This window comes from Fulmarus glacialis, unplaced genomic scaffold, assembly GCF_000690835.1.
Source record: "Fulmarus glacialis isolate BGI_N327 unplaced genomic scaffold, ASM69083v1 scaffold1016, whole genome shotgun sequence".
Classification (NCBI taxonomy): Eukaryota; Metazoa; Chordata; class Aves; order Procellariiformes; family Procellariidae; genus Fulmarus; species Fulmarus glacialis.
In genome coordinates, this window is record NW_009217259.1 from 50,197 (window position 1) to 66,233 (window position 16,037).

The 16,037-nt window shown below is 48.4% G+C and overlaps 1 protein-coding gene across 1 annotated transcript; it reads left to right on the forward strand.

The window, feature by feature from the left end:
• Positions 1-2,952: 2,952 nt before the first annotated feature.
• LOC104078074 (keratin, type II cytoskeletal cochleal) lies at positions 2,953-12,428 on the forward strand. The gene is made up of 9 exons (XM_009579581.1): positions 2,953-3,351; positions 4,132-4,340; positions 6,916-6,976; positions 7,483-7,578; positions 8,360-8,524; positions 8,666-8,791; positions 10,046-10,266; positions 10,799-10,833; positions 11,641-12,428. The coding sequence occupies exons 1-9, from the start codon at positions 2,953-2,955 to the stop codon at positions 11,826-11,828; spliced, it is 1,500 nt and encodes a 499-aa protein (XP_009577876.1). The 3' UTR covers positions 11,829-12,428.
• The last annotated feature ends 3,609 nt before the right edge of the window (positions 12,429-16,037 follow it).

The following is a 16,037-nucleotide window of genomic DNA, read 5'->3' on the forward strand; positions in this document are numbered from 1 at the left end:
GGGCCTGTGATCGCAGCATGGGGGAAATCTTCAGCGTGGCAGTTTTATGGCTGCAGGCGTTGGTGCGAATGCCGCTGTGTTGGCATTGCTTTTGGATGTTGTTAGCAAGAATAACAGCTTGACAGTGTTGTTCTGACAGCCCCATGAGTGCCCCATCATGCTCTTGCAATACCCCAGTCATGAGACCACCAAAACACTGCCTGTCGTTAGGACACTAATTAATTTATGACTCACCGCCGAAGCACTTTGGAGCAGTAATCACAAACTAGGACTGCACTGTGCAAGCACAAAACCTAAGGGCACCCCGCAAAACCTAAGGGCACACCCTGTTCCAGAAAGCTTTAAATCCAAACACTGCAATCTAAACACACAGCAAGAGATAGCCCATGGGATATCGACAGAAGATGTGGAAACAACAGGCTGACATTGGTCAGCATAAATAACGTATTCCTAACACACAATTTTGCTTGCCTGCAAAGATTTATTCCTCTTCCGTAAGGAAGTAACCATATTTGATTTTTTTTTTTTTTTTTGGTGCACTTCCTGGGCTGGAGTTGAGAGCGTACTACATTTACCAAAGGGTTTATAGAGGGATTTATCGCTTGTGACACTTTCATCAGCTTTGTGAGTGTCAGTGCACAGCGGCAGGCTGTTCCTGTGTGTGCAGGGACTGGGCTGGCGTGTTGTGACACCAAGCACAGCAGTCGGGATGTCAAAGCATTCACTGCCCCAAGAGGGTGTTTAACCAGTCAATACAGTGTCTTCTGTGTTACCAAACCTGAATCCCTGGGGGTCATTCACATGGGCTTGGAAGTATTTACCAGTCTGTGCGGTTGTGAAAGTATGCAGCGTTACCATGGCGTCCCAACAACACAAGCAAACTCTGCTCGTGACATCCCTGGATCGCCAGATCCTGCTCTGACTTAAACTTACTTGAAACCTGATTTAAACGGGGAACATTCACTTGCAGGACGGGTTGTAATAAGTGCAGGGGATCTAAACTGGCTAGCTGCAGCACTGGGAGCTGGGGAGCGTATAGCAGTGAGGTAAATGAGGCTTTCCCGAGTCTCTCCTCCACTGGCTGGGTTGCTGATGGTACAGAAAAGAAAGCTTGAACTTTGAACGGAAGACAGACTCATCCTTACCTAAAATCAGTGGTGCTGCGTGGCGGTAATTAAGATCAGAAAATGGCTTTTGATTGATCTAGCCCCTGATAAAGCAAACCAGAGTGAAGTTCAGTTCTCTTACTGCTGAGGCTGCTGAGAACAGCTTTGCCTTTGTGATAGTTTATCTGACAGCAGGCTTGTATTTTACCTGGCTGGATTGCTTTCCGGTTTGCGTGTCGCGTTGTGCAAAAAATCCCTGTCTGCTGATGTAAAGGAGTTGAGGCTGGAATGCAACCTGAAAAATCCAGCAGCCAGGGCTTACTTTGGTGGGAGTTATTCTTGCCTCACTATAGGACTCTAAATCACAGTTCCAGATTCAATCCCTGTCTTCTCAAGGCAACCCAGAGGAATTGCAAGAGAGCGGCCTGTCTCTCTCTGTGAACTCAGAAGGACCTGGAGCTATGCAAAGCTGCTGGAGACTTCTGCCTTGTTGCTAGCTATGTACGGATGAAATGAACCCTAGCCTGCCTACATCAGCCATCAGGTCAAGTATAGCTGGGTGCGCGGAACACGCAAGTTTGCTTTACACTCAATGGGTTATTTTTTGTTTGCTGGTGGAAGCTGAGCCAGCTTGCAGGGCAGGGAAGAATCTTGCCTTATATGTCTCTGTCTGGCTTGATCTCCCCCTTTCCCTTCTTCAAAAAGAGAATTTCCTTTTAGTAGCTGGGATCTGCAGGCAACTTGTATTCTTCCCGCAGAGAAGGAAGTACATATTTTTAATAGGCTGTGGCCAGGATACGTAGCCAGCGCTATCTTGCTGTCCTGATGAGGGGAAGAGCTGAAGGCTGACACATTCAGGCCAGACTTCGAAATCTCATGGAGGATTTACGACCTGATAGTAAAGAGAGCTTCAAGGCTATTTGAAAATGCAGAAAGCCCATAAAACTAATTTTTGTCCCTGCCTTTTCTGCATAGGAGCCCAGAAATTTAAGCAGAAACCTGTCCTGTCTCCTTTTGAGTGTGGACTGGCATGTGGGTATTTCCACGTGCAGGGTGCAGCCCGCCTAAAACACCTTTATTTTAGCGCTAACAGGAGAGAGAAGGCAAAACCATGGTGTCCAGGAATAGCTGCGGCATCTTTCTGCTGCTGCCCTCTTTCCCCTGCATGGCGCAGACTCGCTGGGTGCTGCTGGCAGAGTACAGTGTGTGTGCCCGAGGCTGCAGCTGGCTTTAGTTTATGTTAAACTGGGCTGGAGCTGGCGCTAAACTGAGGCCCCTTATCTCCTTTCTGCTGTTGCACAGGGGAGCTACCTGCTCTGCAATGGAGTTAAAAATCAATGCGTATTCCCTCTCTTCTCATTTCAACATCCATTTAGGCAAGTGGAGAGGAATGGAGAAGCCTTGAGGAAATGGGGATCGGACCTGTCCTGTTATGACTGTCTGCCAAGAGAGCCCAGAAGAGCCCGTGCTTCACGTCCCTCGGCTGCACATGTGGCAGAGGCAAAGGGAGGTGCAGAACAAAGCCCGGTCTGAGCGCGGGGAGGTGCAGAACAAAGCCAGGTCTGCGCACGGGGACACAGCACCAGGTGCGTCCTGTCCCTTCCCTGGCCCTTCCCTCCTCGTCTGCTCGAATTCAGCAGGTTGACGGAGGGTGGGAAGGCAGCCAGGCACACCCAGCTCTCCGAGGCAGTAAAATGATCCCTCTTTTGCCCTTGGGCCAAGCCCAGCTTTTCTAACGGATAAAAGGAGAAGCAGTCAGGAGAACTCACTCACTTTCCTGGTCTCCAGCACAGCTTCCCTGAGCTTTTGAAGGGTGGGGGATTCTGAAAACACCCTCAGAGCAGACATGTCCCGGTCTGTGAGTTTCAGCTCTCGCTCTGCAGCTGTCCCAGGCATCAGCCAAGTCCGGGTCAGCACCGTCTCCTCGACCCGTGGACTAGGAGGGGGTGCCGGCTTAGGCAGGGCAGGTAGCTTTGGCAGCTCCAGCCTCTACAACCTCGGCTCCTCCAACAAGCGGATCTCCCTTGGAGGTGGCAGCTCCTACAGCGTTCGCTCTGGATACGGCTATGGAGGCATGGGACTTGGTGGGGCGCTCAGCCCTGGGGGCATCCAGGAGGTCACCATCAACCAGAGCCTCCTGACGCCCCTGAATCTGGAGATTGACCCCAATATCCAGCGGGTGCGCAAGGAGGAGAAGGAGCAAATCAAGACTCTCAACAACAGATTCGCCTCCTTCATTGACAAGGTGAGGTGTTGGAAAGACTGATAGCTCTGTGTACACTGCTTAAAAGCAGGTCTGACCCAAAGCTCGCTTAACCCAGTGGGGGATTCATAAATGGGCTCAGGATCAGGTCCTCAAGGGCATGGTGTGATTTGCCTACTGCAATCCAGTAACTCTTATTAAAGCGCTGCTTGCATTGCCATCAGTAAAGGGTTTTGCCCTGCTTAGGCCAGCTTTATAGCTCCTTTATTTAGCTGGTATTGCCCATAATGTGGGTGCAGGCTTTAAAGATCAAATCTGCACCCAAGCACACCACCACCAAATTCAGGGAGATGGGGGCCTCTTGGAGAGGAATCATCCCAGTGGAACAGATCTTGACATAAGTCAGAGCTTGCTGTGTTTGTTTGCACTGCCCTGTACCACTGTTGCTTTACTGTCTTGCAGTAATTGATCCTATGTCCTGTGTAAACTTCAGCTCTGGTATCCTCAAAATGCAAGGAATCCAGACCTGGAGTTTGAGTAATTGGCTGTCTTTGAGGTCTGTGGATGGCTTCTGTCAAGTGTCAGGCAAGCAGAATCTGCTTATCTTTAATTCATACAAAGCCTTAAAGTCATAAGCCAAGCCCGAGAGTAGCAGTGCTCCCTCATGGTCTTTATCACCCTCCAGAGTTTAGGTCCTTCCTACGAGCAATCTAAATTCTTCAGATACCACCTGCAGCCTGTCCTTCCCCCAGGATCCAAACTCTCTAGTGTCAGCTCCCCCTTCCTCCCGCTTTCACAAATGACCCCTTGGTTGCTTTCCAGGTCCGGTTCCTGGAGCAGCAAAACAAAATGCTGGAGACCAAATGGAGCCTCCTCCAGGACCAGAAGACCGCCCGGAGTAACATTGCTCCCATGTTTGAGACATACATCAACAACCTGCGACGGCAGCTGGATGGGCTGTTGAATGACAAAGGGCGTTTGGAGGGCGAACTGAAGAACATGCAGGATCTTGTTGAGGATTTCAAGACCAAGTAACGTATAATCTTCCCATCTAACGGTGTAGTTGAGCTGGCAGGTTGGTCAGTAGCTTGGCAGAGATGTCCCCAGCTTTTCTGCTAGGGAGGGAGATTTTTTTCCAACCACGAATTAGGTGTCTAGTCCAGGGAAGCTGCCTGGATTCCTCTTGCCCGGATCGCTCGTTGTTCCTGGCACCTTTTTCCCACATGGTCTTGAGTGGCTCCATCCTCTTGGCTTTGCTTTGGGGCCTCCTCAGGGATGGCTTCATACTTTGGGTGGGACGTGCCAGTTCGGGTCCATAGGAACCCCATGGGAGCTCAGCAGGTTGGCAGGTGGTGGGTGAACTGCTGCTTGTTTTGTGGGTAGGTAATGCAGTAGGTGACGTGCAATTTTTAAGCGATTTTTCAGTTCAAATTGTGTCACTTGGGAGGAGTTCCATGAAGGAAGTAGCCTTTGTCCCAGGCTGGGCCCAACCCAGCTGTACAGGGGAATGCCTTTAATAAAAAAGAAAGAAAAGAGGGAGCTGGCAAACTGGATCAAGCAGGAACTGAAAACAAACAGATCTGATAATCCCCAGGGTGTGTTTAGGGAAAGTCAATAGCCAGTGATTCCCAAGGAGGTGCATGGGAATGATGTTTCCCCCAACCCTGCTCGGTTATTTCTACTCTTGCTCATCCACAGTTGTACTTTGCATCTCTGCAAGGCAGCAGCAAGGAGATGGTTTGCACCCAGAGGAATTATAGCCCTAATTTTAGTTGCTTGTCACCTGAATGCAAGGTGCACAGGTGCATATTTATTCCTCCATCTTACATGTCCGTGGAAAACCAAACCCTATATGTGCTGAGAGAAGGGAAGCAGGAATTAGGAGCCTAAGATGCTAGTGCAGCAGAGGGAGTGAGGATGTAGTAACTGGAGTTCAGAACCTGCTTCTCCCCATTTATATGCAGAAAATCTCATCTTCTAAGTAGAATACCTAAAACATGACTAGCTCTTTATGTGTCTGTTGCCTCTTTTTCATATGTCCAATTTACACAGTAATTCTCAGTTTACATCTGGGGTAGGGGAGGAGATTTATATGCACAAGGCTCCAGGGGATGAGATTCAGTCCCTTATTCAGTAACTGCATTGACTAAGGGTGTAGTTCAAAGTAAGCAAGGGTAGGAGCAGACTGTGTTTGCGCTGTCCACGTAGCTTGGTGCAGGGAGTGCCAAGGTGTGATAGTGCACTGGGCTTCCCGAGGCACCTCGGGAGGTAATGGAGAATATTGAATGATTGTCAATTCGTTTACCAGCTTGGTCATTTCCCCAGGAAATGAGGAATTTGACAAGCTGTTCTAGAATAATTCAGTCTTTTTACCTATCTGTGATTATCCATTCTGCGCTGCAGGCTGTGCGTAGGCAGCATGATCACGTAATTTGCAGGTCATATATTACTCTGCAGTAGCAACGGATGCAGTTCATTGACCGCGAAAGGGACAACGTCCATTTATGCCAGTGTGGATGGGCAAGCTTCCAGTGTGGAGCAGAAGGGGAGGTACATGAAGGCTGTTGAAAGTGAAGTAGCTCACGCTTTGGAAGGCAAATTACCGCGCTAGCCATGCAGGGACTATGTAAATAAACAGAGCAGTGTTCTGACTTTGGCAACAGCAATTCTGAAACAGCCAGAGAGAGTGGGTTCCTGCTCTGTTCCTTGGATGACTTTCAGGATTCATATAGCAGATTCTTGCCATTTGTTTCAGCAGGTTGGCTTATGTAAAATGGTGTAAGGCAGGCTCTGAGATCCAGGCTTGCAAATGGTACACAAATCAGTGAACTCCCATAAAGTCAATGGAGCATCATTTTTATCTGCTGAGGATCTAGCTCATTACATCTAAAGGTGGACACCCAAGGAAGGGATATTTATATCCAATATAGCCAATATTAGAAGTTTGTGTGACTTCGAAGCATAGCCACTTTGTGCAGAATGGGAATAATTATACTCTGCTCTTACCAGGACAGTGACATGTGGTTGACACCTGCAAAATAGTCTCAAATGTCTGTAATAAGGAAGTCTGTAATAAGGTGAAAGTAGCGTTAACAGGTGCTTTAATCAGCATAGAGGAATTTGTTGAATCTGCCTGCATCTCTTCTGCATTTGTATTTGCTCTCTCAAGGGGCAAGTGAAAAAGCTGAGAGCCTCAGGACGTAGACTGCCATCCTGCAGCTGTCCGTGACTGAGGATAAGGACCAGGAATCCTCTTAAGTGCAGTGAATTTTGATGAATGTGGGAAAGCATGCATGAGAAATGCTTTCCAGGTTAGTGGTCATGGCGGTGTGGACCAGAACAGCTTTCAGGCATCAGCTCATCCAAACAGTACCTGGAACTGTGGCATACAGCTGGTACCTCTTGTGCAAATAATACACATGCTGCAGTGGTACAGCAAACCTCTGCCTGTGGCTGGCATGCTTGAGGAAGTCATAGGCTTTGCTGAGATGGTTCACAAAGAGAGAAATGGAGAGAGAGAGAGGAGAATCGGGGTGACTCTTCATTGTGACATTTTTTCCTTTTACCCAGGCTCTAACTTCACACCAATCCCTTTTTTTCTGGCAGATACGAAGACGAAATCAACAAGCGCACGGCAGCAGAGAACGAGTTTGTGGTGCTCAAGAAGGTGCGTGCCATGGATATTAGCTGGGACTGATGTTTGCAGCCCTTCTCCCCCTTTTGCCCCTACACTCTCTTTGCTACAGCTGTGCCTAGAGACCTGCAGGTGAAGAATTACAGCTCTCACTTCTGGCTGAAGGCTGCCTCAGTGTAGGCACTGAAGTCTCTATAGGAGACTGGAAGGAGTGCCAGATCCCATGGATATCATAGATTATGGCTGTATCTTTCTTTGGGACATTTCCTAAGGCCTCCCCTGACTGTCCAAACTGACAGTGGACTTGCAAACACAGGTCTGGGGGACCCTACAGAACGTATGGGATCCTGCACACCGGCAATATTTAGTACACTGGTAGGTAATTTTTAGGACATGGTGGGTCATTGGGCAGAGGGACATGGAGAGCAGACAGGTTGGGGAACTTCATGGGCTCATGGCTGCTTTTGAAGCCATCAAAGGCTGGGTGGACTTAGTCATCAAAGCTATGGCAATCTCAATGGATTATCACTCTTTTTTAGGATGTGGATGCCGCCTACATGAACAAAGTGGAGCTGGAGGCCAAGGTGGATGCGCTGACGGATGAGATTAACTTCCTGAGGTCTCTCTATGAAGCGGTAAGGTCCTTTCTTCTTGTGGCTGCTGCAGTGTAGCACCACCAGTGGGTGAAGAACAGCGAATGGTGACTGAGAAAATTAATCTGCTATTTCCAGAGACAAGAAAGGTGATGGAGACATGGAGTCTTCCCTTGCATAAGCAGAAATAAGCCTGCGAGTAAAGCGCACATCCTCTGAATTGTCACAGTGATTTCTCCCTATCTGGGATGTGAGATGGATTTATTGCAAACATAGCCAGGACATGCATTTTTTTTTTTGATGCTGTTAGTGTGAAAACAAGGAAAACCAGTGTATTATAGCCAGTGCTGTAGTGCTGGTGTGCGCTTGTGTGCTGTGTGAGAGAAAGAAAGGAAAGCTCCTTGTCCCAGACGCATTTATCTTACCCATTATTTGCAAAATAAGAGTTTGATTGAACTGGACTTGTTGCATCCTTAGGTGAGGTGGTGGAATTTGGCCCTCGCTTTGTTGTGAAGCTGATGCTGAAGCTTCTTGGACTAGCATTTCATGCTGGGTTCTTATCTTAGGAGTGGGGTAAACTAACCTTGCTGTCAGAATGTGAGTGATAAGAAGTAGCTCCATTTCTGCTGTTGTTTGTTACTTTGTGCTTTGCAAGGTTGATGTGATTCAGCTGGTTTCTTTCTAATTAATGAATATTTTGATTGAATTCTTCTTATCTGCCTCCCTTTGCCTTTTCTTCTCAGATTCTCTCTTTAATTGGCTTCCAAAAGAGAGGCCCTTAAAAGTCAGTGATTAATGGTATTGTTTTTAATGCAACTGGCAGGAACTTCATGAGCTGCAGGCCCAGATCTCTGACACCTCTGTGGTGCTGTCTATGGATAACAGTCGAAACCTGGACCTGGACAGCATCATCGCAGAGGTCAAAGCACAGTATGAGGAGATTGCCAACAGGAGCCGGGCGGAGGCCGAGTCCTGGTACCAAAGCAAGGTGAGTTATGGGAGAGATAAAGGCAGTTACAGCGTCTGTTAGTACATGTATCCTGTGTGCCATGAGTGGGAGAGATTTTAGCTGGCTAATTGACTGCCAGACTGACTCCATCCTTTTCTCTTATACTGTTTTATGTCATAGTACGAGGCACTGCAAGTTACTGCTGGGAAACATGGAGACGACCTGCGCAACACGAAGAATGAGATCTCGGAGATAAACCGCATGATCCAGAGGCTGCAGGGTGAAATTGAAAATGTGAAGGCCCAGGTGAGGAGCTGCCCTTGTTCTCCTGCTGCAGAGCAGTGGATGTAGCAGCAACAAGCGTGCCAGGGATCCGGGTGTAACACAACGTCTGTAGAAGCAGTTTGGGGGTGGCTGCAATGCTCACCTCAAAAGATGTCAGTTCTGATGGAGGGAGAAACTGTGTTGTGAGGAGCGTTATGCTGAGAGGCAGCTGAACTATAGGTGAGAACAAGTCCGCCAGCGACCTGGGAGCACAGAAGGGGAGTGATGCAGAGCCGTTTCCAAAGGGCAAGACTGCGTGTGGCCTCCCTCTGAGCCACACACATTCCTTGTACCCTCTTGCTTCTGGGATCTTTGTCCACTCCCTTTCTGCAGAAGGGAACACCGTGTTTGGGCACATAAAAGAATTTTTCAGCTGTATGGGAGTTCTGTTTGCTTTCTCCAGGGGCTGTTATCGCTTTATCAAACGGCTGGTGAAAGCCAGACCAGTGAGTGGTTCAGACCATGTTCGGGGCTGAAAACTGGTTGTGAATAACCAGGGTGCACAAAGCTGGAGATAAGCCATTGTGATTCATCCACTTGTGTTTATTTGGTTTCAGGGCAGGGAGGCTTCAACACACACTTACAAGGAAAGAGCTAACCCAGTGCAGCTCCCTTGAATAATGAATGAGTATAAAGAGCATGTGTTCATTGTGAGCCCTTCCTGCCAAACACGGGGCTTTTTTTGGAGGTACAGGGGGCACAGTTGAGGGTGCGTTAGACTGCCAGCTTGATGTGGCCCCACAGGGATGCTTTTGGGGTAGGTCTGCATTGTTTGTTAACTGCAGGCCTGCTCGAGTCCACACTTGCCTCACATCAAAGCTTGCTGGAGACCAACTGGCTCTGAACAAGCTCTGGGGCATAATAGGAGAGAAAACCTGAGCTTGCATTAACCCTAAGTGTTGTGCTGTTGTATGCGGTGTGGGTGGTCTGAGAAGTTGAGGATCACCTGAAGAAAGTCTTCCAAAAATGTAGCCAGTGGAGAGAAATAGGGTCTGCCTTTCAGAAGAACGTATCATGGGATGAGATGAGCTTCCTTTGCAGGCTGATCTCCATCCAGTGCCCCAAAAAAAAAAGTGTAGGCATGAACTTCTAGGGATCTAAGTTGAGCAGATGGCTCCAGCGCTCTGCAGATACACAGAGATAGTCTGTCCAGTAGATGTCAGAAGTACATGGGCAGTAGTGTCCTCCACCAAGGAGGTGAGATGCCCACCAACGTACCCTGCTCCGTCCCTGCAGCGTGCCAAGCTGGAAGCAGCCATTGCTGAAGCTGAGGAGCGTGGTGAGTTGGCTGTCAAAGATGCCAAGGCAAAGCTAGAGGAGCTGGAGGCAGCTCTGCAGAAGGCGAAGCAGGACATGGCCCGGCAGCTCCGCGAGTACCAGGAGCTCATGAACGTCAAGCTGGCCCTGGACATCGAGATTGCGACCTACAGGAAGCTGTTGGAGGGCGAGGAGAGCAGGTGGGTGCAACCTGTGGGTTTTACATGAGGAAGGGTCCAGCTCTTTGTTCCCTTTGTTTGGCGACATTGTGAGGGCCCAATTCCAATTTCTGCAAGGAAATACAGAAGAGAAAACCTTGCATTTTAAACTGATTTTTTGTCCTAAAAATGCTTTGGTGGAAGAGCCAAACTGGCAAGTTCTGGGGAAGATTTGATACTTTTGGTGAAAATACACAAAGAAGAAAAAAGTTGTTTTCCATCATACGTTCGATGCTGTGGCAGAAAATTTCCAAGTGGCTCAAATCCCCATGGAATTAGGACAGAGCTTCTGTGCTCTTTCAGCCCCCCCCCAGGTGATAACAGAGCTTGTAAATGTAGGGCCAGAACAAAGCGCTGGATGGCACACTTATCTTGTCTGAATTATTTACAACAGCAGTAATAACTCACTGCCATTGTCTTCATTCTCAGCGCTGAGGCCCTGGGGGAACATTGAGTAATGCAGAGTCTAACCCGTCCTCTACCTTTTTGCCTTTGTGTTTTTCTTCTCCAACAGGTTGGCTGGTGATGGAGTTGGCAACGTCAACATCTGTGAGTTGATTTTATAATTTATAATAGTTACACATAGCCATATGCCTGTAGAAAATGCAGGTGGGGACCAGCTGCGTCTGTGTGCAGGAGCTTCATAGCACCCTGACTTAGCTTCTGCAAACCAATTAGCCCCCTTCCTAAATGGGAGCGCCCCGAGACAGAAGTTGATAGTGCTTTGGGTCCGAGGCAGACTTCAGCTCTAACTCATCTGTATGAAATTTGACTTGGGGGAATATTGATCTTTCTTTCCTCCCATTTTTGTATGGAGAAAAATGTACTAATGATAAAAAGCATTGCCTGGATGGGAAGCTAGTGCAAAGGTGACGTTAGAGGGTGTCTTTCCAGCTTGGGAAGCATTGCGTGCTCACCTTGCCTAGGCATTGGACAGATGCTGGTGTCTCAGAGACGCTGTCTACAGCTCTAAACTAGTGGCTCTACTTTTCATCCACTTAATTGCCGCTGGTAGCTGGTGAACCACATGCCCACAGCCTCTTTGGTGCACCAAGAGATGAGCTGAATGTGTTTATGATACGGGGTTCTCCATGCTGCAGGGGGTCCTGAGCCAGACTGAGTGATGGAGGAGGGGATGGGCTGCTCAACCCTCATGCGTCTGGCTTAGCACAGAGAATAATGCTCTGGGCCAAAATGTAACAAGAGATTAGTATCCTGGGCCCTGTGTTTTGCAGGAGATTGTAGAGAGCTTTCATCTGGTTGCTGCAATTTAAAAATGCCCTTTTTGTGAGGGTTCCAAACTGGGTTCGAAGTTCCCTGGCACTCACATTTGGTTTGCTTCTCTCTGTGCCACAGCCGTGGTCAGCTCCAGCGGTGGTGGTGGCTATACCAGTTCCAGTGGATTTCTGGGAGGAGGAATCGGAGGAGGCTTTAGCCTGGGAGGAGGCATGGGCAGCGGGGCGCTCGGCTTCTCCTCTGGGGGTGGCTCCAAATCCTACACCGTCACCACAACCTCGTCCAGCAGGAGAAGCTTCAGGAAGTAACTACAGGAATGGAGATCAGCGGTCCCCATTACATGTGAGGAGGGAAACCATAGAAAGAAAAGTTTTGTTGCCTTTTATAGGACAAATTGGCTGCAAAATTTCTGCAGTGATGAATGAATTGGAATAAGACATACCAGAGTACCTGACCCTGCCACATCACGCCTAAGGCTTGATCCTGCACTGTTGAACTCGGTGGGAACCATTCCACTGAGAGCAGGTTCAAGCCTGTAGGGTGAAATTTATCCAGTGAAGCAGGCAGGATAACGCTTTTGTTACTTGTGTGCTTGGTACCCCCTGCTCAGGGCTGGATTTCACCCTTTGAAAGGCAAAGCAATCATTTGAGTGGCAAGCTATTCCACCTTTCTGCTGTGGTTTTGCAAAAGAGACCAGAAGATTATCTCCCTCTTAATATGATTTGGAAGACTTTATTCCCTTAGGCTCCTCAGAAAATGCCAACCCTTGTTAAGATTTCAGCCTGGGTTTGTTTTCTTAAAGTATACCAAGAAGAAAACAGTGAAACTGTTTCGGGTTTCTCCTTATTTTCTTTGGAAATGGGCTCAGAAATGGAATTCAACAATTCTCCTCTGAATGAAGCTGATTTCCTACTGAAGGCAATGCAGACAGATTTACTTTCAGGTTCTTTATAGCAAAGTAACTCATAAAAAAGCTCCCCCACCCATTCCTTCTCCTTAAAAGGAACTTAAGGGATATGAAGTTGTTTAAAATTGTAAGTAGCACACTAAAATGGGAGATAACATCCTTGGGTGTCTCTGTTTACCACTCTTTATTTCAAAGCATATTTAGTGATATCTGGTGTCTCTACTACAGCTAGGGAAAAAGCATGTTTTGCTGATGCATCATTACAATAACTACTTGTTCCTGCCAAAATGTGTCTTCAACTTAAACATGCCAGGGAAAATAGTTAGGTCATTACTGCAGTAGGAACTCAAAGAAACTGCACAGAATTGCTGTATTGCATGCTCAGCCATGTCCTAGCAGTGTATCTTTGGTTGACATTTTATGCCTTTGTGGTCTGAGACCTTGTCATGAGGCCATTAATAAAGTTTCCCTGTTGCGTGCTTCTTCAGTCCCGGCTGAGTTCCTTGTCTGCCCTGGATGCTCAGGAGCTCTGGAAAACATCCAATGTTACCACCTTCCTCCTGTCTCCAGAGCCTGCTCCTGGCTGTGTCCCCTGGAGCAGTGCCACACTGTGGTCAGGATCAGGATTTAGAGTTTGCTGCCTTCACAGTCTTTCATTCCTGCGTGAATTTTACTCGCTTGCTTTGCACCAAGTCTGGGCAGTGGGATGATGGGACTGGGACTGGTTTTGTTCAAGCACTTGGCTTCAGCCAAGCCCCCGATCAAGACTGAAACTGACTGAGACCAATCCCTCTCCGAGCACCATCTTCCTCCGCTGAGCCGAGAGGAGCTAAACATTGGAGGAGACACCTCTCTTGCAGATGGCCAAAGCTTGGAGAGGTGAATCTGGGCCTTGCTGCGTGAGGACAACTCAGGACAACTCATTCCTGGTCCTTTTGGGGCAGCTCCTTTGGGGCTCACCCCAGGGTGATTTGTGCTTGCTCCCACCCCTCTCGTAGGGCCATGGTGCAGACGCATGGCATGCCCTTGCTGGAGCTGCTGTTGCAGAAGGCATCACCCCAGTGGGGATGGGGCCGGGCAGAGATTTTGTAGCCATGGAGAAAAGCTGTTTCCTCCGGGATGAGGATGGCGACGAGGCTGCCAGGGCCTTGAAGGATGCTTTACCCACCTGTGCACTACCCGGACCCCGTCGCTCCCGTGCCCAACATGGCCCAGCACCTTGTGACTGAGCAAGCGCAGTGCTGAGCCTGCGTGGGGTTTTACTACCTGTGCAGCACTAATAGCAGGGAGGGGAGGAATCCAGGGTGCCCAGGAGAGCCATGTTATCAGCGGCCAGGCACACCCAGCTCATGGCTTTTATGTCATGGCCAAAAAATCAAAATGAAAAAAATCCCCTGAACTTAATTGAAATGAAGAGCTCAAAGAAAGACGTTGCCCAGATGTTTTTGGCAGGGGGTGCCACTGTTTGCTGTCATTTGCATGGCTTTGTAATACTTAGTGAGGAATTGTGGGTCTCTCTTAGCATTACAGAGATTAGCAGGGCTCCATTGCTGCTCCTTGAATTTTTGGGTATCGGGCTCGCAGTACTGACCTGGGAAGGGGCACGTGCAGTCTGTGGGGCTGCAGCTTTTCCACAACAACAAACGCTGCATAATGGTGCTGGGGAAAAGGGGAACTGCACGCTTCAGGAGACACCGTGAAGTATCTTTGTGAGTCCGTGGAGACGGATACACTTTGTGCTTTGTGCTTGTTCTTTGGATCCGGTTTTGGCTCAGTCTGGGGTCCTAAGTGGAGCTGGTTGAAACTTAATCCCTCTGCCTCAGAGGGGATGCTGATATGAATATAAAGTGCCCTGAGTTAGTGTAAAAGCAGGGGTATTCAGAGTGTCTTGCTGACTACAATTTCTGCAAGTTGGATTCAGGAGAAATAATTCAGCTTCAGAAGCAGCTTTGCAGTGGGGGAGATTTTTGCACTTCTAGAGAAAGGAGACAGATGTCACCCAGAGAAACCCAGCACCCACCCACTGCAGAGCCCTCCACCGTGGAGCTGCCAGACCGAGCAGCGTGTGAGCTGCCTTCAGTGCTGATACTCGCTCTCCGGCAGGCAGAGCCATCACCCAGCTCTCGCCTCTTGGGCTGAGTCTCCTGGGTGCCAGACTTTGCCTCCCACTGCTTGTCTGAACAGCAGCTGAGCTTCCCGTGCTGGTGGGCAGGATGTCACTGCCGGAGAGAATAGTGGCAAAAAAGGATGATGATGATGGGAGCAAGCTGGTCTCAGAGGTATTAAAAGGTAGAAAAAGCCGTCAAATGATCCACAAAGCAGTATTTTTTGGCCTCCCTATTTTGCAGCAGTGACTAAGAAGAATAACAAGCATCTGAAGTGTGGATAAAATCATACACAGTCAAAGGATGTTCATATTGGTGCAGGGCCAGGAATGTGCCTGGTCTGGACGTTGGGGTGACCCAGCAAGCTGCTGTGATTCATGGAGGAGCGGTGAATTTGGGCTCAAAGAATTTAGGGAAAGCTGGAGGTTGTTTAGCTTTGCAAATGCGAGTTGAGGGAAAGACAGAGCCCAGTAGAGGGCAAAGATAATTGTAGAGGGCAATTCTTCCTCGAATGGGCGAGTCCTTTGATCCATCTGGTGACATCTCAGGGACACTATTCTGTTCATGCTTTGGGGCAGGGTATGGCCAAGACATCCCTCCCAGCCCCATTTTCCCTCCTGTTATGATTTAGGCAGGTGATACTACACAGTCAGGAGCACATCCGTCTTTCTATACTCAGCTGTGTATTTTCAGCCTTCTACAGTACAACTCCATAACTGTAAGTGTTGCCTTCACCACTGAAACATCTCAAAGCCCTTAGTTATTATCATGTCAGTTAAACATTTTAATAGCTCTGCTCTGCCGTGAGCATGTTAATGGCTGGGGAGGTTGCTCCATGCATGTGCTTTACTCACAGGCATTAAAGATGCCCAGCTGATTTCATCTAGCCGATCAGTAGTATTTCCTTTTTCCAAGCCAACTGTACAAGGAAATCTTGCTGCTTCCTCAACTCATAAAAGCAGTGAAATTCCTTTTTTTCCTTCTTACAGTGTTGCTGGTTTCCGTGCAGGTGTAAAGCCCAGCTATCCCTGCCAAGGCTCAGAGTGCTTCAGCTTCTGCCTCTTGCTCTCTGCAGGGTAAAATGCACAATAATTACGTGTACTTTATAATACTTATCTAAGTATACTTTATAATATTTTTTTTTTTAATCTAAGCAAATATTTCTTTGAGTGTTTGTTCTACCTCTGCTTGCTCTTGGCCTCTGTCTTTCTCCCCTCCTAGTGAGCTATCCTGATTTTCTCTCTCCAGTTAAGTGCCTCAGCTGAATGCTGTGTTCCTGCTGGACCATCCCTGCTGTTTTCTTCTGGGCTGCGTTGCAGGATGCGGTCGCTTTGCTCTGTCCACCTACCCCTGTGGCACTGCCATACCACCAGCTGTAAACCCTGGGATGCGAGGTTGGCCATGTGTTATTGTAATAACAGGACTGAGGTCATTGGCAACACGGTTCTGTCCACAGATGTCAGAGTGTTTTACAAAGGAGGTAAGTTCTGTTCTTCTCTGTAGG

Bases quoted from the DNA above. Each gene is read 5' to 3' on its own strand.
- LOC104078074 (XM_009579581.1), top strand. From the start codon at position 2,953: ATGTCCCGGTCTGTGAGTTTCAGCTCTCGCTCTGCAGCTGTCCCAGGC. The intron at 4,341-6,915 runs GTAACGTATAAT...TTTTTCTGGCAG, and splicing joins GTTGAGGATTTCAAGACCAA to ATACGAAGACGAAATCAACA. The intron at 10,267-10,798 runs GTGGGTGCAACC...CTTCTCCAACAG, and splicing joins TTGGAGGGCGAGGAGAGCAG to GTTGGCTGGTGATGGAGTTG.